Source organism: Syngnathus floridae, chromosome 1, assembly GCF_059516105.1.
Source record: "Syngnathus floridae isolate MCC-2025c chromosome 1, RoL_Sflo_1.0, whole genome shotgun sequence".
Classification (NCBI taxonomy): domain Eukaryota; kingdom Metazoa; phylum Chordata; class Actinopteri; order Syngnathiformes; family Syngnathidae; genus Syngnathus; species Syngnathus floridae.
In genome coordinates, this window is record NC_142413.1 from 7,884,022 (window position 1) to 7,905,432 (window position 21,411).

A 21,411-nucleotide genomic window follows, 5' to 3' on the forward strand; every position below is an offset into this window, starting at 1 on the left:
AAAGATATTCATGCATGCTAATGCATCCATTATTTATAGTGTGAGAGGCAAGCCATAGTGGTAGCCACATGCAAGTGGGGGCTGGTGTGAGGGTCTCTTCGAGGCCTCTGCAAGCACTGGAGTCCAGTTGGGGCCTGAGGCTGCTGTGGGTTGAGATGCTGGTGTAACGGGGGTGTGCGTGCGTGTGGTGAGGGTTTGGGGGGGGGGTCCTTTGCCAGACAGGCAGCTCGAGCATCAGAAAAGGGCCGCCAAGTGTGGTGGGGGAAGGGGTGGATTAAACAAATAAATACATGATAAGAAATAATCATGCCAGGGAGCAGAGTGGAGACAAAGAGCCCAAAAGGGGGAGTGCGGGATCAGAGGTGGGGGCTCACTAAGTCAGGATTTACTGTCTGGACTAGACCCTTCTTGACCAAAAAGACAGAACTTTTAGGGATATGACTGGTTACAGTAAAGAGGTGACTCAATCTAATCTATTCTAAGAAGAAGATCTGGGCAGAGTCTACGATGGTCACAGATTAGGCAACGCGAAGATGGCTTTGCTTTATGTTTGGTTTGATAGTAAATAAACACTGCGAGTGGCATCCAACAGTTGTTTCTTTTTAAAGAATTGACTTCCTGCCAAACTGCTACTTGTTTTGAAGTGAGTTTAGTTTAGAGGCTCATTCATCAATAAATAATATATTAAATTAATCAAGTATTTATGATCATTGAATAATTGCCTAGAGACCTAAAAATGTCCGAATCTATTTCTATAAATTTAGATTCTTGACTAATAATCTCAGATTCCTGTAGTTTTGATAAAAGCAAATGGAATATCTTTGGTTTGAATCAAAATAAAACATTCACAAACACTATCAAAGTTTTGACTTATTCCCTGACACGTTACAGACCGAACCAGCAACCAAATCCTAGCAAAATTATGTTAGTGCAGCAATTTCTAATTTTTGGAAAACACCAAATGGAAAACTTGACTTAAATCTTTTTCATGCTAAACACACTCTTTTGAAAGAAATTGACAACTCCGCAGCTCAAAGATACAAATGTCACATGTAGAGGTGAAGGGACAGTGGAAGTGGCGCGTTCTTTTCATGTGCACAGCATGCCAGGTATGTAGCGGGCCAGGCGGCACTGAGGCACGTCGGCTGATAAGATAAAGAGGTGGCACGAGCCAGATGACTTTCCCAGCCGACTGATCCCCGTATTAGCATAGATATACAGTCATCAACATGCTGCCTCATCTCCATAGATATGACTGGGGCCATGCCACCACCAAATCAGGGCTTCTCAAACAGGGGTCTCCGCACCCCTGGTGGTCTACCAGTTGGAGCATGGGGGTCGCTCAAGTAATTGCTTACATATGGGGGCCGACATGACAATAAAACAAGCATGACAAAGGAACTATTTTCTTCTACATGACCTTTATACCAATTATAAGCTGTGTTGTGATTGTGGCGCAGTGCATAAATCTGAAATCTCGGTATGTTAACCAAAAAAAAAAGGATGGGGAGGTAATAAAAGGTTTCTTTTGTATTTGAATTTTATATAGTCCTATTTTTTTATTACCAAAAGAAATTCAGAAATTATAAAGTGCTGCTGCTTTGAGATGTAAGTGTCCCTAATTTAAATGTTTGTCAAGGCACGAGCTGGCGTTTGATTTTTTTCATTTATTCTTAATTTTTTCAATATAGTGTATAATGTACGGTATATGTTCGTAATTTAGTTAAAAGTTTAAAGGTTTCTCTCTCAGGGCCTCAGGACTGATGATTAAAACTTGTCCTGCTTAAACTGGAGAAAGGTTTCTGCCAATCCAGGATTTGATGTCCAGGATTTACTTAAAAAAGAAGAGCATCATCGGACTGTCATCAGCACGAGACACAGATGTACAACTGAATATGCTTAGCTGAGTTGTGGAAACTAACTTTGTGCCTCCTGATGACACTGCCAAGTGGCAGCATATAAAAAATATCTAAATATCATATATAAACAATAAAGGACCTGAAATTGAACCTTGAGGGACACCATATGTTTCTTTATTGAATTTTGAGTAGCTTGTATCTAGATTTACCATAAAACTCTGTCAGTGTGGTAGGAGAAACATTTGCGTAGAAGCTAGCCTAATTTTAAACAAATGGTGTTATCTACCATATCAAAAGCAGCAACTGGATGCGGTTGTATCAACACGACTGGCCGTAAAATGTTTGTATAGGATCCAGAAGACAAGTATGATATAAAGGGAAACAACCTTTTAATTTGAAAATATAATCAAACGATTGTAACAGCTTCATCATAGGCATCCTAATTGTAGATAATCCTGCCGAGGCTACTCAGGCGCCATTGTTCGCTCCGCTTCCTCCTTGCGTGCATGAATCCACATCTGTCGGAGATATGACCAATATCTGGGCTAAGAGATTATCAGTGTGGCTTTGCAAAAACCAGTTTGACAGGGATTGCCCGCCCATTTCAAAGTGCTGCCCCAGTATTATACCGGCGACATGCCCCAAAATTAAATCCCTTAATATGATGGGACTATGAGCGGATCACATCATGTTACATGAGCTGCTGGGTTGCAGGTAATAGTCAGCCCCCCTCCTCCAGACACAGACACACGCACGCACACAAAACACACACACACACACCAAATTTAATGTTTGCCAACAAGTAGCAGGACCTCCCTGAAGGCAACGTTGAACTAAGCATTTTTACATTGTGCAAACATTGCAACCTCCAGCAAATACAACCAAAGGCACTTTGGTGTTCTTTTTTTTTTTTTTTTTTTTTTTAATACCTCAAAGTCAACCTCACACAAGACGAGCCATAAAGATTGCAATCATGTCAAAACAATATCCATTTTCCTTTCACTCCACATGAGTCACCATTTGTTGCGCCCACACTCATTTTTATTTGTCATTTTACGACAAATACAGCAGCTTAATTATACATGCGACCGCTGCAATAAAAGTGCAAGCATTAACAAGCATCTTGTTAACACAAGACTTGCTTTGAAAGCATTTTTTTTTAAACACTTTCACTCAGCACTTGTCTGATGTGGCACATTAGCAACAGTTAGAGCAAATTATTAAAAAAAAAAAACTACCATTACTAAAATAATGCACTGTAATTAGTAATTGTAATTGTCACAATCCTGTACAAAGCATGAATTAAAAAATTGGAGACACAAAGGTAAATATGTTCATGCCTGGCTTCAAGCACACAGGATAATATTGTTTACTAAATTACAGCAATTAATACCCCAAAAACCTAATAACCCAAAATAGTTGTGTCCATCCCACCCAGCAATCTAATGGCCTAGCATTTACTGTACATTTCAGTGTTTTCTTTTCCAGTTATTTTCACAGTTTGTTCCAAGGCTGTTTTGACTACGTAAAATGTTTCTTTTCAATAATTTTCATGTAAAACAAAATTGGGCTATAGATTGGGAGCTGCATCCTACAGCCTACAGAGTGAAGAAGGAAAAGCCTCTCGTCTCCATATTCCTGACCTGCCCCGGTTCATCCAAAGAGGAAACTTTATCCCCGTGACTATGAGTCAACTCCCAACCTCTTTACGAAGAGTCTTTGCTTGTGTTTCAAAGGCTTCCTGGTTTTTCATTACTGGCCAAACATAGCGCTGGTATACACAAAGTGGTCACTCTCACCGTGACCCGATGCAGGCAGAAGATCAGGCACCCCCTGGCAAAGCCAAACATGTAGTTAAAAGTGGGGTGAACCCTCTGAATGCTGATGGTGGTGTTTAAAAGAAAGAACAAAGTGAAACCATTCGTAAATGTGATAGTCAAAGGTCAGTAGGCCTCCTCAAAGACTGTTTAGGACAGACAAGGGTGTCCACTTGCAGCCTATCATCCATTTTTTTGTGGCCCGATAACATTTGACACAGCCCAGTGGTAATTTGATTTACACGTGCCCCAAATTGTAAGTTTTTTGCTTTGTGTCACTGTAAAATATTTTGATATTTGCACGCTAAATATTTCATACTCGTCGTTCTTTAAGACAACCGTGTGGACGTCGTAGCATTCGTCAATTTTGAGCGATGCGAAGCAAAACCCACAAGACCCCTTCGCCCCTCGAGGCAATCCCATCAAGCTGCATTCACTGGGGGTCTATGTTAAGCAAATGGCCAGAGAAATGGGTAACCTAGTGAATCCATTACCTCTTCACCGCTGCCCATTGTCTTTGGAGCTGCCTTTTAAAAGACATGCGCTTTGCCTTGGAATGGGCTAACTTAATTATAATAGCAACTGGTAGCACTCCTTAACATGTCAATGGGGCTTGGCCCGCATGCATAATTCTACGGTGTTATTGTGGTGGCCGCAGTGATTTTCACTGACAAAACCAGGCAAACCGCAGGCACGCCACGGCGGCCTATTGTCATGGACGCATCCATCTGGATCAAGGCTATCAGAGGATATTTGCACTTCCTGTGTAGCTCCTGGCTCTTGTTTTGTTTTGGGTTTTTTTTTTGACATGCGGCAGAAGGAGCAGGCCTTAGCCACCAGTAGTGGGCCAATTGAGGTGCAGATTGACCAGAGGGACAGTGTGGAAAGGGGCAGCGCTCCTGTCAAAGTCGGTGATGGACACCCACGTGGGGGCGGATGGCTGGCTGGCCTGCAGTTTCGGGGGAGAAGACTGCAATTGATGGGACGTGGCGAGGCAGGCGCCCTGCTTTGCAATCTTTTGTCCCCAGAGGTGTTGGAGGGTGTATCGCAATGTTGAAGGATCTTTGGTTTCAGCACACTTCTGATGTCAACAACCTGCCATGTACAAGTACAACAACCCCTCAACTGCTGAAAGTGCTCTGACATCACTCTCAAATCAAAGAAATTGACCTTTTTCTAATGTTTGTAAACTCCGAGGCGGGGTTTTAACATGTTCAGTGTGAGGCTCCTCTCTGCTTCCATTGCGTTTTCATTTTCTATTTGTACCGTTCAATGAACGACCGAAGATTCATTTGAGACGGTGTCGTTTCGTTTTTTCTACTCAACCAGCGGCGTAGCTAGAGCGAAAACATTTTGCCTCCCAAAACAAAGCAAAATATCAAAAAATCCTTCAGCTAGGGCACTTGTATGTCAAGCTTGTATGAGCATTTTTAGTCATAAATGTAGGTCAGTGGTACCTAGCTTTTTGAAAAAGTGTCCTTTGAGACGTATCCAATAGAAACACTTGAGCCCCCAACACGTGGACGGGTCAGCAGGCTGTCAATCCATGTAACGTATACGTTTGCCACTGCGTGCTCAGCCCTTGGCCGCTGCGTCGGAATGCTGACAACGCCCGCCGATATCAGACATGATTTGATTAAGATTGGAAGCCCAAAGCTCCAAGAACAGATATGTGATGCCGAGGCGGGCGGGTTGACGTGAAGGCGCGCAGTTTGATGCCCGCCACCCCCCTGCAAAAAAATGAAAGCAAAGGGAGGAGGGTGAGTTACCTGTGGCCCGGGTTCCAACTGGGAGTAATTTGGACCAGACCGCTCCCAACTGCTCCCAATGTGTTCATTAGGTTGCCATTGGACTGTGAGCGCAGGTGGGGAGGGCCTGCCCAGCCTGACGCTGAATAGGCCTGATTGTGCCCAGCAAAAAAACGCCATCTGTTTCAATGAGACGCACAGAGCGAGAGATTTGGAGGGAGGAGGGCGCTACCGATGAAGAGTCATGTTTTATGATGTCGGGGGGAATCTTGAAGCGAGGTACACGAATATGAATTTTTTACATCTAAACTAGTGGCAGGCATTGCATGAGCACATACTGCCTGCTATGTTCTTAATGTGGCCCATTAAGATTTTGGATTATCAAGGGTCCTGTATGCAGCACTCTTCATTATCAAAATACTTGATTAGGAATTAATACTATAAGTAGAATTTTATTTCGCATTTTTTTCCCCCTAAAAGTGTTGAAAAGGATACTTTAGCCACCTTTTCCCACTTGCTGTCTGAAAATGACATCACATGCTAAGGGGGGCAGGTAACAACCAATCAAGGCTCATGTGGCATGTGCAAGCTGAAAAAACAAAAAATGTGAAAATATCAATGACAGAAAAAGAAAAAAGTAGACATTTTTGAAATTATCGTGAAAATTACGTTTAGGGACCCATAAAGTCATCGCCATTTAAGGTAGGCTGCTGATCAGTGTAATAGTAAAATTACATAATTTTCACACGATTTTGAGGCTTCATTTTAAAGAATTGATGATTTTAATCATGCAAATTTGGCAGGGCTCATCCACGTGGTGTAACAAATTTGAGGGATTTTTTTTTTTCGCTTTACACGCACTTTAAGAGATCAGATTTTTTTTCATCGTCTAGGTCATTTGTTTTAACTTACCATTTTGTTTTATCTTAAAGTGTGCGTAGATTGTCAGTCATCCAAGTTATGATGATCCACAAAGCTTTCAGCACAGCAAATGGCCACTGAATTTCTTGGGGTTTTTTTTTCTTGATTTTGAAAACATTAAAAGGGACCAAGATTGGGCAAACCAAGGCAGCTTTATTTAAATGGCACGTTTCATACTCACGGTGCTTCACATAGTAGTGACAAAACAACATTTAAAGGGAAATTAATTAGACATTTCAAAAACAGTAGAGAAATGAAAAGTTGTTCACTAAAATGTACCTGCATTGACAAAATTAAAATATATTAACAAAAGACTTTTAAAAACATGTAAAGAATTTAAATTAAGATAAAATAAAAGTAGGGTTATATATTTACTGAGACCAAATTGAAATTGCTTAAAAATGTTCAACTGTTTCCACTGAAGGTTGCCTTCACTTCTTTTGGCAGCATAACAGCTAAACGCCACTTCACCGTGTTTGCTTTGAATTTTTCCGTGATTTATGAGCCAGTATAATAATTTTAATTTGTATTTTCTTCATATGAGGCTAACAAAATGTTATTTACACACGGTCACGCTTTCTTTCCATGAGAAGTAAAGGCAAAGTAAGGCCACGAACGTCCACTAGGCCGACTTTTGAAGCGTCTTTATCGGGCTTGGCAGCGCGGCCTCAGCGATTGTCAAGCCTTTATGCTCGCCAAGGTGTGTCCAATGCGCTGCCGCTTTGTGCGCCGAGGGTGACGACACATCGCATTCTGTCTTGTGTCTTGAACGAGGGATGACGAAGGGGGGTGGGGGGCGCAGGGTGGTGGGTTTGTGAGGGATGTACAACAGAGGGCTGTGAAGGGAGGCGGTGGGGGGAGCGCTGCATAAAGGCGGCGGCAGATCTTCAAAGGCGGGTCGCACAAAAGGCTCTTAAAGCGTTACTTCATGCAGAGCTCTGCCAGATGTAATTGCGTGATTCCGGGAGAGCGCTCCACCCTCGGACATCGGCGTGGGGACGAAGCCGCCGAGGAGGGAGGACCGGAGAGTTGCCGTCAATAAACAAACAACAGAGGGAAGGCCTCGGAATGTCAAGCCCAATGGCCGTCATGCAGACGCCATCAGAAAGAGTCTTGAATTTATATGAAGTCATAATTTAATTGAGACCAGAGCGGATGGAAAGCTGTTACAGCATCTAGCAAATGATCTGCTAGTGTGCTGAACTAGTATGAACTTTTTAGTAGAAAGGCACAGGGTAGTGGAGAGACTGTCTTACTGCTAGTGTGTCTTACAACAGCCTTCCACTTAAAAACTAATATGACATACGAAGCACAGGATAGTAGAATTTTGATAAGCAGCTATGCGTCACTGTAGTCTATCTACCAGCCCACCCAAATTGTTATTCTATACGCCGAAATATCTTGCTCGACTGAAAAACAAAAAAGGTTCACTCAATTTTATTCCGTCAAGTGGCTGCACCAAATCAAATCATCTGGCTCCAGTTCTGCACACCAGTTGGATGTCCCAGTGAAGTTAATTAATAGCATGGACAAATCAGCGCACTGATATGATACAAAATACAGTAAATGCTGAGACGGCTTCCCACCGGCCGCCGTTGCGCCCCTCCTCTAGTCTCATCGACCCAACTAGTACCCGGCCCCCCCGTTGAGCTGGGACAGGTGTTGAGTGTGCATTGTTAAATATGTTCTCCAGGCACAAGCGCTTCCTCTGTCGGGTACATTTGCTCAGCCGACTCGGCTTCCCAGCGTGGGACCGTGTTTGCCTCAAAGACGTCGAGCGGCAGTGGAAACGGCGGAAGGGGCGGGGCATCACTTTGGAGCCCGCAGATGGGAATCCCGCGGGAGGGACACGCCCCGGTGTGTTGCGGGAATGCTGATTGGGGCAAATTGTGGCCTATTTATCTTTGCATCTCTAAGCTGCAACGATCTTTTTGTTTTGTCTTGTTTAGGCAGATACACAAGCACTGTATGGTCAAAGTGAACTCAATGCTAATTCTAAATAGCATTGATATTGCAGTGTTTGATTGTAATTTCAGGCGGCTTGTATACTTCCTTGACACCAATTGCTATGCTGGACTGTTTTAATATTTAGACTGCAATTTGGTAAATGTGTGGATAGTAAACCACAAACACTGTACTAAAAACGATTAAATATTTTATCAAAACCTTATACTGTAAATTAATAAAATATACTGTCATTCACCAGCGCGTCAAAACTAAACTTCAAAATAAGTCAGTTTTCTACAAATTAGACTGAAAAAACATTGAGAACAGAACTTCTAAAGTGTTAAAATGAATAAACAAGATTTTTAATGCCAAAATAATGGTAATAATTAAAATACATAGAACGATGTAAAATCCAATAAAGTACAAATCTTATATTTGCTGGACAAGGTCGCTTAGAGATTTGCGTTTGTTTTTCAGTGATTAATTTTTAGCACAGTTGTCCGTATTTGTTCTCGACTTTCAGAATTAGAATGGCCGCTCATGGCGAAGTGAAACCAGAGCCGCAATCAAAGTGGGAAGGAAAGATTTCTTTTGTGTATCCAAGTGATATAAAATGATACCTTGCACAGCAGGGCCACCAAAGCCTGGCAAATTATTCTTTGCATATCAATAATTAGCCCCATGTGGAACATGGAATAATTCAAAAAACCCGTCTTTGATTATAGATATTATTTTTGATAGGCCAAGTATAGGTTATGCGCGGTTTTGAAATATAGGTAATTAATTAAAAGTACAGCGGAGTTTCTACGCATTACATTCTCAGGAGAGCCATTATTGAGTTACCCTGCATACAGTATAGTATATAAAAGGTCAACACACCCTTTTCAAAAAAAATATTTCTGATAAAAAAAAATAAGATAATAGTGTGCAATCCATACAGTAGTACATCTAAATATAGAAACATACAATATACGTGTGCAAATTCAGTTCACGTGAACGGTATGATAGCCACATGTAAGCAAGCACACAATACAAACACACCGTTTCCCCATCACACCACAAAGGCCAAGTGAGTGTGGCGGAGGGTGCAGGATCCCAAGGGTACCTCGAGTCTCATTGCAAAACCTTGAAGAGTTTTCAAAGCCCACCCGCTGCCCAACCCCTAATCAGGGAGTGACCCCCCAACGCACCCACCACCTAGCACTCATGCCCCCAGTACGTGATGGTGGTGGTGGGGTGCACCTTTCCTTTCCGTCATAGATTTCACAAAGACTGCGTTAAAGCCAAGCTGGAGAAGGTTTCACCCCATGAGGGATCATTACTCGCGACCTCCGTGGCCTTGTTAGCTCAGGTTTGTGTAAATACACACACACACACACAGACGTATACACAGGGATTTCAAATATTTGACCACCTTTATTCAGGCACAGCCACAACAAACCACATCAAACCACAACACGGAAATAATGAGCGTCGTTATCCACCAATAGCCACATCATTTTATTTTAGCAGCCGGCATTCATTGCATAAGTGTGTGACAGTGTCCACAAAGCCAGGTGACAAATTGGTTCTCGAGTTTTGTATGTCAGAGCTGTTAACACAGTAGTAAAGTCTTGATTGCAGCAAATGTTTGAATAAAAAAAAATATGAAAGAGTTGTCAGGTTAAGCCTTTGTATTGCTGTGACCATGCTCTTGCTTGGCTTTCTTTCACATACCACAATCAAGTCACATTGTCACATGGGCAAGGCCGAGTCGCCCTCCAGTGTGGACCTTCTTCCACATGCGAAGGCTTCATTGCAATTCACTCGCAACACAGTGCAAAAAATAGTTTTCTAATCATATAAAACAATTAAATGGGAAAACAGTATGGGGTTCTTGGTAAGTTCGAAGAGGCGCATGTCAACCAAAGCCTCCCTGTGCTGTATTTAGCACCACTGATCCCTACGACAGACACAACAAGGCCAAGCGCTCCCTTTTCGGATTTTGGGGAACAGACAGTCGACGTCGTATTACACAAGAAAGCTGACAGGAAACTTAAGGTGCCGCAGCTATCTGTGAGCAGATTACACATTATCCACGATGAAGGGCTGAAAAGAGGGAGAACGCGCTTCAGTCAAAGCAGCTAAACGGCGGCGAATTAAGATGTTGCAGCGTGGAAACGAGGCAGTTATGCATACATAACGTGGCGAGGCCGGGCCGGGTGCCCCCCCGCTGGGCGCAGGCATGACAAAGCCCCTCTAACTGCAATACCTCGGGGACAGCTAATGATTAATTAGCTTGTGTCATTAAGTGAGGCAAATGTCAGCAGAGCTTCCTGGGGAAGCTGTCATAGCAGGTGGAGGATTGCGCAAGTTTACCCCCCTCAGGTACATGCTGGTGTGGGCGGGGAGTGGGGAAGTTTCTGGATGTTAAGGCAAACTATGACATCTAGCGGCCAAATATAAAACTGCACAGAGGTGGGAAATACAACAGTTTCTCTGATGATCCCTGTGCCACAAACAAAAAATTCTATTTTCTTAACCGCTCGTCCTCACGATGCGATTTGATAAGAGTAATTTACAATGAATGCAACTTCCCAAAAATATTACAGATATTAACATACATACAATAACATACTTTAAAAAATTATGTCAGCTTTCCAACATAAATGATCATCCATTTTGTGCGTCTCTAAACTGAACCTTGATCCACTAAATGAAAACAATATTTAACTTAATTTGGTGTGATTTGATTTAATGAATATTCAAAATTTAAATGAACTTCCCTGTAAATGTGTATTAAAACATGCTGACATTCATGTATTGTCTATTAGGTTATTCATATGTACATTATACACAAACACACACACAATATTGTGTGTCTCTGATCCTTGATCAACAAAGTAGTTGATAATTGAACATATATTAGAATATACTAATTTGTTTAAAATACTAAATTGCCACATTTGTCATCTAAAACTCACCAATATTTAAAAATACTATTTCTAAAATTATGAATTCATTTGCAACATACATTTACAAGTCCCCTCACAATAAATTTCATTGAAAAAGTTTATTAAATGATAAGACACTCTCATAAATATAAATTCACAATTTTAATCATTTAAAAACCGCCAACAATTTTTGTCACATTTCGAAGGTATGAACAACCACATAAATGGAATTAATTTGAAAAAAAATCTAACAAATATGATACTGAGGTTGACCTCTCACTTTTTCTAGAGGGCACACCCTCTCACCCACGCGCAGACACACATGCGCGTACACACACACACACACACACACACACACACACTCTCTCTTTATATATTAGCCCATCTGTATGCACGTACGATTTATTTGCATAAAGCAGCAAGCAGAGGCGGACTTTGCTTACCAAAGCAGTTTCAACGAGCATTCCCACTTGATCCAGTTTCACTCCCGATTTAAGAGAACGCCAAAGAAACCATTTCGACTCATGCATAGTACATACACTTTGATTATGAGCACTTCCAGTCAGTCAGCATCAAATATTGGCCTCCTCTAAAAACCATGGCACACGCAAGTGAGAAGGCCTCTGGCTTCAACCTTGCTAAAAACACACACGCACACACACAACCTCGCTAAAAACACACACATACACGTTCATATTTGTGTTAATTCACTTCTGCAAGCAAACACTCTCATAGACATGTACCACGTACAAAAGCACACCTGTCGGGGCCTTTCCACTATGTGAGCAAAAAGCAAAGAAGTCTAAACCCCCCCTTAACACACACACACACACACTATACGCTGTATGTGGTACATCCCATGTCTGCTATATTAAAGCAAATCCATTCAGCGCCCGCTTTCCCATCTGAAATAAAGGAATGAGCAATTTTCACATTAGGCGAGCGAGGACACATGCAGTTTCTCTCTCTGTGGACATAATGAATGGGATCAGATTGCGAGGGGAGGGGGGGCAGTAAGGGAGGGGGGCAGTTGGAGGGTGGCTGGCTGCAGTTTAATCTGCCTTTGATGGTGAATGGTTTGGGTTCCACAATTCACCAATAAATTCTGTGCTAATGCATGCAGATGGTTGTTTGGCAAAAAGCTGTGAAAAACTTGCATTTTTATTTACAGCAGATCATAAAATGTCAACACACCCCTGTTCTAATGCCAAGTTTTTGTGCTATAAATCCATTAATAATTTGACTTAGAACTTGTACAACTCAATTGAAAAAGTGAATTGTGTTCAGAATAATCACATTAAAGTTTACGTTAAAGCAAATCAGCACACACCAACAAAGTTCAGATGTTTTACTGGGCTTTTCCTGACATTTTCTTTTTGCTTCATTTACTTAGTAACAGTTATTTGGGTCCTTTGACATAATAGGTGCTTTTATATAATGACTTAGGTGAAGTTGCAGTCACTAAGTTAAAGTTACTTATACTTTGATTAGACCACAACACATTTCACATTTGAAAGAATTAAACTAGCCAAAGGAAGCCATGCATGAACGTTTGCAATGTTAATTAATTTTCATATCCCAGACTAGTGAATATAAAGTACGATCCATGTCACATACAATAAAACAGTTGGTACTTGCCAGAAATTGCGGCAGCTCCTTCGAAATTATTTCTGGCCTCTCGGCATCCTGTTGTCTCTCCACTTGATGATGCCTTCCACACTAGGCTCCATTGTATATTTAAATTGTACACTTTTTCTGACTGATACGTTTGACAAGTGAAATTTCCCTGATACCATAGACTTCTGCTGTAGGATGGTCCAAACAAAGTTCAACCCAACCAGGTGAACTTGATTTAGGGGTTAATCAGAGGAGGTCAAAATGGGGGCAAGTCTACGCTGACTTCTATTTAACATCAGTTTGAACACAATTGCAGAATCTTCAACACAGCCCCAAACCTGTCCTTACATCTGCTGCACATGAGACGTGCATGATTTTTATGTAAAATAAAAACGGAGTCCTCTGCTAAACCAAGGAGCCTCCTGATTGTGTTCAGTCAATCGACATGTGACGTTTGTTGGAAAAAGGCAAGGGCGGGTTTGAGGGGGGCAGTCAAATAGAATGACTGAATTAAAGTGGTAAGGAGTGCTCTCTCTTTGGCAGCATAACATGCCTTCTATGTCCTAAAATAATTAGATTGAGGCCTTGTGTGCTGGAGTGTCTGCTCAGAAAAAAAAAAGCAATGACCTCGGTGTTGAATGGAAGCTTCACGTTTAGAAAGAAAGAAAGAAAACAACACTCTATTTCTTCACACTTGAGGTTTGTTGTCTTTTGTAGTGAGAATAGGCATTCAGCATTTGCTTTCATGCAGCTGTGCCTCCTCTTTGTGGTCTTTGCCGTGAATGCAGAGAGGGAATGTGTCAGTCAGAGGCAGGTAGCCCTCATTGCAAGTTAATCTCCCAAAAGAAGCTTGTTAAAAAAAAAAAAAAAAAGTACTTTTAAATTCTTGAAAGCACTCTTCTCTCACCTCCTTTGTCAGTTTGAGTGCACGGCCGGCGACAATGGCGGCCAAGCGTGGCGGGGTAATCACCTTTCTGAGGGGAAAACACTGGTAATTACTTCTAAACTGTTTGGGCTCGGGAGACAACTGCTATTGTGCTGGGAAATGAAAGGCTGACGCTTGCACTCAATCTGTTTGTTTACAAAGATTTCTCCTTTGCTGCATGCACCGCCATCATATGCACGTATGTACGTGTGTGCGTGCGCTTGTTTGTGTGTGCACGAGCTTGACCCATTTCTCACTCAGAGACAGGAGGCCATCGACCATAAGGAAAGGGTTCTGTTTTCAGGTCAAGTTCATTTCTTTTACTGGTGCTCCTTAAGCCAGTCAATGCCATTCTCTGCGCACATCAGACATTGAAAACTTAGTATATAGATTACTGCTAAAATTCTACTACACAAAACTTTCAATGTAGCCTCAAGCTCATTCAATGATTTTAGATTTATGAGAAGCCAAAATCGTAATTACGATGAAATCTCAAACAATTGACCAGCTCTGAGGTGCACCATGGGAAAATGGGAATATTCCTCTGAATCTGCTGATGAATCAATTATCGGAAATGTATTCCTATCGTCTGGAGAAAAAAAAAAAATAGGGCTAGCTGGGCAAGTTAATGCATTAATTTTGCATGAACTTGGTAAATTGTTAATGGCACTAATTATTTTATTGCGCATTAACTCGGCTTATATTATTTCTTTTATTGTGAAATTCTCTTGCTTTTGGCTGCGGCGCTCACTGGAACCAGAAAAGAAATTATAGTGGCGGATAAAAAGCAATCACGATTGTGTTGACATTATTATTATTGGTAATTGTAGCAATGAATGTATAAAATAAGGAGTGTGCTATACATTAATTTTGAATTTGGGGGGGATATTGTGTATAATTTGACCCATCGTGATTTATCGCAAACACCTCATGCGACTAATCACGATCTAAAATTGTAATCGTTGCCCAGCCCTAAAAACCTATAATAACATTACTAGTGTGAATATATTTGAAACCCTTTCTTCAAACCCGAATTTCAAACCCTAACCCTGGCAAGAAGCCCAAATTTGAAACCCTACTTATCCTGGCAAGAAACTACTTGTAGAAACCAATCATCTGAAAATGGAGCATCATCATCGTTTTGTCATTTTGGCATATGAATAGACACACAAGTAACAATACATGTCATTTGAATTAAAATGATGCTTTTGTGGACTCGTGGTGCTTACGCAATGTGAGTGCAGTGGTGGGCCCTCCTTCTGTCCTGTGTTTCATTGTGTTGACCAATAGGTGTCAGTGAGTGGCAGGAAATGAGGAATGCTATGCTTGTGTTTGTGTGAGCCAGTTAAATAAGAGCATTTATGCGTCAGGTCCCTTTGAAGCATGCTACTAGTCCACATAATAGAGCAGAAGACCAGGACTGGCTCCTTTGTACATGTCATTTGCAATCTGAATCCATCACATCAAAAGGCCTTTCTGATGGACTTGAGATAAAACAACTCATTACAACGTGTAGTATAGTGATGGCACAACATGTCAATTAGAGTTGGACTAGAAATGATAAATGAATACTGATTAATACAGCTTTGGTTTTCTTGTTTTGTTTTGTTGTTTGGACACGTTTTTTATTTATTTTGGTACACTTGTATGACGGAATATATCCCATTTGAGTTGTTAGTGTGCGCTGTGTGATATTAAAAACCCTTTCCGGGCATGCTTTGAGCTTCAAAGCCACTTTAATTGGAGCACAAAATGGACTAAAAGAGAATAATATCACCCATACTGACAGTACAAATACAAGTATAGATTTGTATAAGCTTTAAAAATGATGCAAATACGTTTTCTTTCTTACTGAATAATTGGACAGTCAATTAAGATTAAATGTCAATGTGCGGCTCCCATAGATTTAATACATAAAATGCATCAAAAATCTCAGAGAGAAAAAATTGATATGTAAATAGAAGGGTATTGCAGGTCTGCTTACCTTTTGGCTTTATATTGATTAGATTTTAAGATATAAGATGACAGTAACTCCCATTTACATAAATGTACGATTGTCTATGTATTATTTCGAAATTTTTGTTCCACTTTTGGAATGACCCATACAGATGTTGCTTTTGTTCAATAATAAGCGTAACAAAGAGCAAAATAAACCCGACGGAGTATGAAGTGTCCAATATGAAGTGTCAGACATTGTGTAAAGCGTGCTAGCACACACAAAAAGGAGGGGGTGGATGCTGGATGATGAGGAGGGGGGGCTGGTGACAAATTTCCAGCGGGTCCTCGCATCATGCAGGTGTCCTCGCTTGTGGATGTGTGACACCTCGGCGACACGAGCGGACCGTTAAGTCGGCAAAGCGGATCCGATCTTAAATATTTGATGAGGCGTGAAATCCGAAAGAGGAAGGATGTGCTCGTCTGGATGAGAGACCCCCCGCAGCGGTGAAGATGTGCGGCATCTGCTCGCTGCCATCGACCGGAGCTCCGAAATGGAGGCGGGGGGGGTTGGAAAGAGGAGATTGTGGAGAGGGGGGGGCGGGGGGAATGATGAGAACCGAGCCACCGAGCCCGAACCGACTGCTCCGCTGTCATTTTTGAGGGGATAAAGACGTTCCTGTTGTCCGCTCCTGTGTTTGTGGTGGAGCGTCCATTGTGGACGTTTACGTGTGCGCCGCTGCTACTGCGGCGGCCGCTGTTGCTGCTGCTGCTGCTGCAGATGTGAGCTACAATTCGGCCCTTTACATCTGGATGCTGCAACATGGACTCTTGTTACATCAAATGGATGAAGATTGCTGAAGTCAAAGAACATTTTTTTTATACTGCGGGTTCCTGCTGACGGAGAAAAGAGGCGGGATCAGCCTGGGCACGTTATCTGTCAATCACTGGAGTAACGATACTCCAAAGTGGAGTTTAAGGCATCAAGTCAAAAGATGCAGTTTTAAATATGGACGAAAACCAAGTGGAAATGTTTTCTTTTGTGAATGTTGTTGTAGATATGAGCTACAAAAGGGCCTTTGCATTTGGATGATACACAATGGATTATTTTTTACATCCTATGGATCGAAATTATTGCCCTGATATTCAAACACCATTTTTTTAATGCTGCTGGTTCTTGTTGATTTTGAGTGAGAAAGTGGCGGGATCACCCGGGCTAATTACCCGTCAATAATCGGAGTGAAGTCCAGATATTCATATATAAGTGCAGTTTTGGGGGACATTTGCTACAATACTTTTGCATTTGGACCTCATCCTGAGATGTTCCCCCATGGACTGATCTCAGTGGCTCAATTTTATTGAACTGCTATTCGTACATATTTTTTATACTTCTTATTGAGGCGATTCCCGTTTGCTCTCCAAACAGTGTGAAAACGCCAAAATACGAATGCCGGGGGCCTGCCGGCGATGTGAATGATCAGAAATCTTATTTTGAATAAGTTCTTGGATGTTGGCTTTATAGCATCAACATTGTGTCATCGTTTTGGCCGTGATGTATTTGTGCTATTGGACGTTAGCGTTTCCTCAGATCGTTGCATCGGCTCTATGGAAGCAACAACACAGTCAAATAGGAATGTTCCTGTTTCCAGGATTGTTGTCATGGAAGCCAATAGTCATTTTCTGTGACCTCAATTGAAAAAAAGGGTCCGGAAGGAGCAATCAGGTCTTCAGTGAACCTATTTTAGCCTGTGAGAGGAAGTGTCTGAACATGCAAACGGCGAATCCAAAAAGCTTCGTGGAATCCAAAATCCTTTTACGATTGCCTGAAAGCAAACTGTCTCCCTTGTTAATCACGATGAACTTACTGGGCCTGAGAGGACGCCTCAGGCTATCAGAGTGAAGCCAATGATGCCGAGCTCTCAGGCACCCTCCCTTGGCCCTAATGTAACCGAGGCCCCCTGGGATTCGGGTTACGACTATCCCGGCGGAGATCCGGTGTGGGGCTCGTTGGCCAACAGCATACTCAAGATCGCGCTCATATCAGTGATCGTGTGCGTGTCCTTGTTTGGGAATGTAGTGGTGCTGTTGGTTTTCCAGAGGAAGCCTCAACTCCTGCACGTAGCCAACCGCTTCGTCCTCAACCTCCTGTTGGCCGATCTTCTCCAGACTGTGTTGGTCATGCCCTTTGCCATCGCGGCCACCGTGCCAGGTGTTTGGCCCCTGGATGCCCGACTGTGTCAGGCGCTGGTGGTGCTCATGCATCTCTTTGCGTTTGCTGGCGTCAACACTATCATTGTTGTCTCCGTGGACCGCTACCTGGCCATCATCCATCCTCTGTCCTACCCCACCCGGATGACGCCTCATTTGGGCACCAACCTAATCATCTGCACCTGGGTGCTCAGCATCGTGCAGAGCACACCGCCGTTGTACGGCTGGGGCGCCATCGACTTCAACCACCATCACAAGATGTGCTCGGTGGTATGGTCCTACAGCCTGTCCTACTCGGTGGTTGTAGCCACCTTCTCCTTCTGGCTCCCTGTTCTCGTCATGCTCGGATGCTACTGGATGGTGTTCCGGGCTGCTCGGAGACAGAACGCTCTGGTGCACCCTATACAGACGCGATCCTATTCCCAGCCCTGCCCTCAGGACTTCCCAGGACAGACCGGCTCGCCGCCCCAACAGGCCAGTTCACCTGACGGCCCTGCATCAGCCAAGGTGTACCCAACTCGTGTGAGGCACAGACGCTTCCACTACCACTGCAAGGCCGCACGTGTCGTCTTTGTGATCATGGCGTCTTATATTCTCAGCATGGGCCCCTACAGCGTACTGAACACCATATCCATGAGCGCCAGAGCAGACGTACCCACCTGGCTATCCTCTTTGGCCTTGGTGCTCTTCTTCCTCCAGTGCTGCCTGCACCCATACATTTATGGATACATGCACCGTAGCGTGAGGAAGGAATTCCTCGCCTTGCTCTGCGGGACCTTCTGCAAGCAGGGAGCGAGCTCGGCCGCTGAGAACTGCCTCACCACGGCGGGGGAGGGCCGCGCCGGGGCGCACCCTCACCTGCCCAGCCTGGCCGCCAGGGTCTTTCCAATGCAGACATGGGAGGAGTGTACCACGTCATCCTCGCCCACCTTTGAGAGAAGGTCAAGGGACAGCCGCAAGGAGACCACCACAACCAGCGTCAGCTCGGATCGGGAGCCCGCCGGCCACCGCAAGCAGAGTACTTAAAGACGGCACATGGGGGCTGGAACTTTAGAACTATACAGGTCAACCCCAAACTTCTCTTTGTAATAATATGTTCTGTGCAGCCAAACTAGTCAAAACAGTGTTGTGATCAATGTTTCGGTTGTGAGATATAAATTAAACAGGCAAAATCTACTTGTTTTTGTCCATCTCAAAGGGCTCAGCTTTAGAAAACTGGTGAGCCGTGATTGGTTGTGACCTGAGATCTGGCAACTGTGATTTTTATTTTTTTCAGTTGACAGCTAGTGGCAAAATGGCCGCCCGCTGAGATGGATAAAAAACGGGGTGGATTTTTATGCTTAACTCATATCTCACAAGCGTAATATTTATCAGAATGCCGCATTTAGACTAGTGGGAGCACATACAACACATTATTGTAAAGAAAATTTGTGGGTTGATTTCCTCTTTAGAGATATTTAGCCTTCAGATGAAATTTTAGGTTGAACAAAACACCCCTCCAGCTCAGTTTCGAGGTTCACTACTTTTTTGTACTCTATTTTATTCTGATTCTTGTTTATATTGGGTGTAATTTTATTATCAACCACTTGATGTCTCTTTGTTTATTTATTATGAGACAGTGGAAATTCAAAAAAAATGAAGAAAAAAAACAGGAAGTATCAGCATAGCCTAGATTTTTGGGGGGGGAAATTATTTAATGTCATCCACCGAAATCCTGATTTTTAACCCTACAGAAAATGCCGCAAGTTAATTTTATAATGTACTTCTTTGGGCATGATCCATTCATCTATTTTTTTCTTTGATTTGGCAGAGAAGCCCAGACTTCCCTCACCCCCATGAGATGATGAATGTGTTTCTTTGGGAAAAAATAGATTTGTTACTTTAAACACTGAGGGACATGTACACTGGTACATTGTGCAATATTTTTGTGTTTTTCATTGCTCTTGGTCTCTCTTAATATATTAATATATTTTAAAATTTGTTTGTATTGTTTTAAAAGTATGTTTAATGATCTTTGAACAAATGAAGTTCTGTAAATGCTATTATAACAGGCCTAGGATGTATTTAAATAGGGAATTTCTGTCCAAGACTCTGGACAAAATGTAAATGTACGCTGTTGTTTAGTAAATTATATCGGAGGTTTTATATCTTGAGGTCATCCCGCTCGTCAATCTGTCGTGGTAAATATTTTAGTGAGAGCGAGCGTTGCCTCCAGTCAGTCGATTCAGGGTGTGTTTTGGATACAGCAATGTCTGTCTGTGTTTAGAATAAATCTGGTTGAGCGATCCCATCATTGCAATACCAACCGAAGATGTTTCATTGTGCCTATCAATTCACACAAGGGACCATATCTATCTTTTAAATGAAGGCTTATCATAATTCATTTTATAACTCTAGCACAAAAAGGGGTTCCTTCCTTATGTGACACATACAATACTTGATCCCTTGTTTAACAAGCCCCAAATTTAAATTTTCTTTTTTTAAACCATCACAACGAAGGACCAATATGTTCTGAGTTGCAATATATGTTTATGACACTGACAACACTTGCTGTCAATCAACATATTGTGTTCCATCTGTGTGCCGGTGAGGTAACAAATGTGACTTTTTAAAGATCTCCATCCTTATTTCAAGAATTCAGAAGGCTTATTGAAGTCAATGCATGTTTTGTGCCCTTTATAGCAGTTGATTGTGAATATGTGGCAGTTTGTTAGCTGTCTCCTCGCAACCTGTTGCACTCATACTGACTTCAGTATTAGCAAACCTTATTTATTGTGAAGGTTGAGCTTGATACATTTTGATTGTTGGGAGACAACTGATGAGCAGTTGTTGATACAAGCCTTATTTTTTAGTTAGCTGCTCATTCAGAATTTCATTGTACACTTGTACATTTGACCAACAACATACAGTTGATTTTTAGTGTGATTTAAGAGGTGAAGTCAATCCCATAATTTTCTATTCAGTAATGTTGTGTGTACCTCCACTAGTCTCAACATGGCATTCTGATTAATATTGCATTAGTGGAACATGACTTAAGCAGCAAAATTCACCCATTTTTATCCACCTCAGGGGGTGGCCATTTTGTCACTTACTCTCAACTGAAAATGACATCACAGTTGCCATGGCTGCACAGAATATATTCCAAAGAAAACTTCAGGATTGACTTCCCTTTTAATTATGTATTTTGTGATTTTTGTATTCCGTCTAGTAGGTTATCATCAGAAGGTCTGTTGATTTGGTTATATACATGGTTTAGTGATGTGTGGTTTTATATACAAAATAATAAAAAAAAAACTATATATATTTCCATTACCTTGTTTCTGAGTAAAGGATATTGTGGAAAGCAAAGCACCCGGTTGCATAAATGATTCCTACATTAAATCAAATACTGTAATAAGAAATAAATAATAAATAAAAGTAATAAACAAAAAAAATATGTCTACAGCAACATCGCCCAAAATATGTCACGAGAGTATCTGATCTACTTCTCAAAACAAATGC

At 42.1% G+C, this 21,411-nt stretch overlaps 1 protein-coding gene and 1 long non-coding RNA gene across 9 annotated transcripts in view; one reads left to right on the plus strand and one right to left on the minus strand.

Moving 5' to 3' along the window:
• LOC148403844 (uncharacterized) overlaps positions 1-13,303 on the minus strand; it is a 149,232-nt gene extending 135,929 nt beyond the window's left edge. For 7 of the 8 annotated variants that reach the window (XR_015858490.1, XR_015858484.1, XR_015858485.1 and 4 more), the window contains exons 1-3: positions 12,864-13,303; positions 5,929-6,013; positions 5,446-5,604 (exon numbers count right to left, since the gene is read on the minus strand). This is a non-coding gene — a long non-coding RNA (uncharacterized LOC148403844). The remainder of the gene's footprint in view (positions 1-5,445; positions 5,605-5,928; positions 6,014-12,863) is intronic. The other variant, XR_015858482.1, reaches the window with a different exon arrangement.
• Positions 13,304-16,328: 3,025 nt separating this feature from the next.
• gpr101 (G protein-coupled receptor 101) lies at positions 16,329-21,219 on the plus strand. The gene has a single exon (XM_088379399.1). The coding sequence runs from the start codon at positions 17,608-17,610 to the stop codon at positions 18,934-18,936; it is 1,329 nt and encodes a 442-aa protein (XP_088235525.1). The 5' UTR covers positions 16,329-17,607; the 3' UTR covers positions 18,937-21,219.
• The last annotated feature ends 192 nt before the right edge of the window (positions 21,220-21,411 follow it).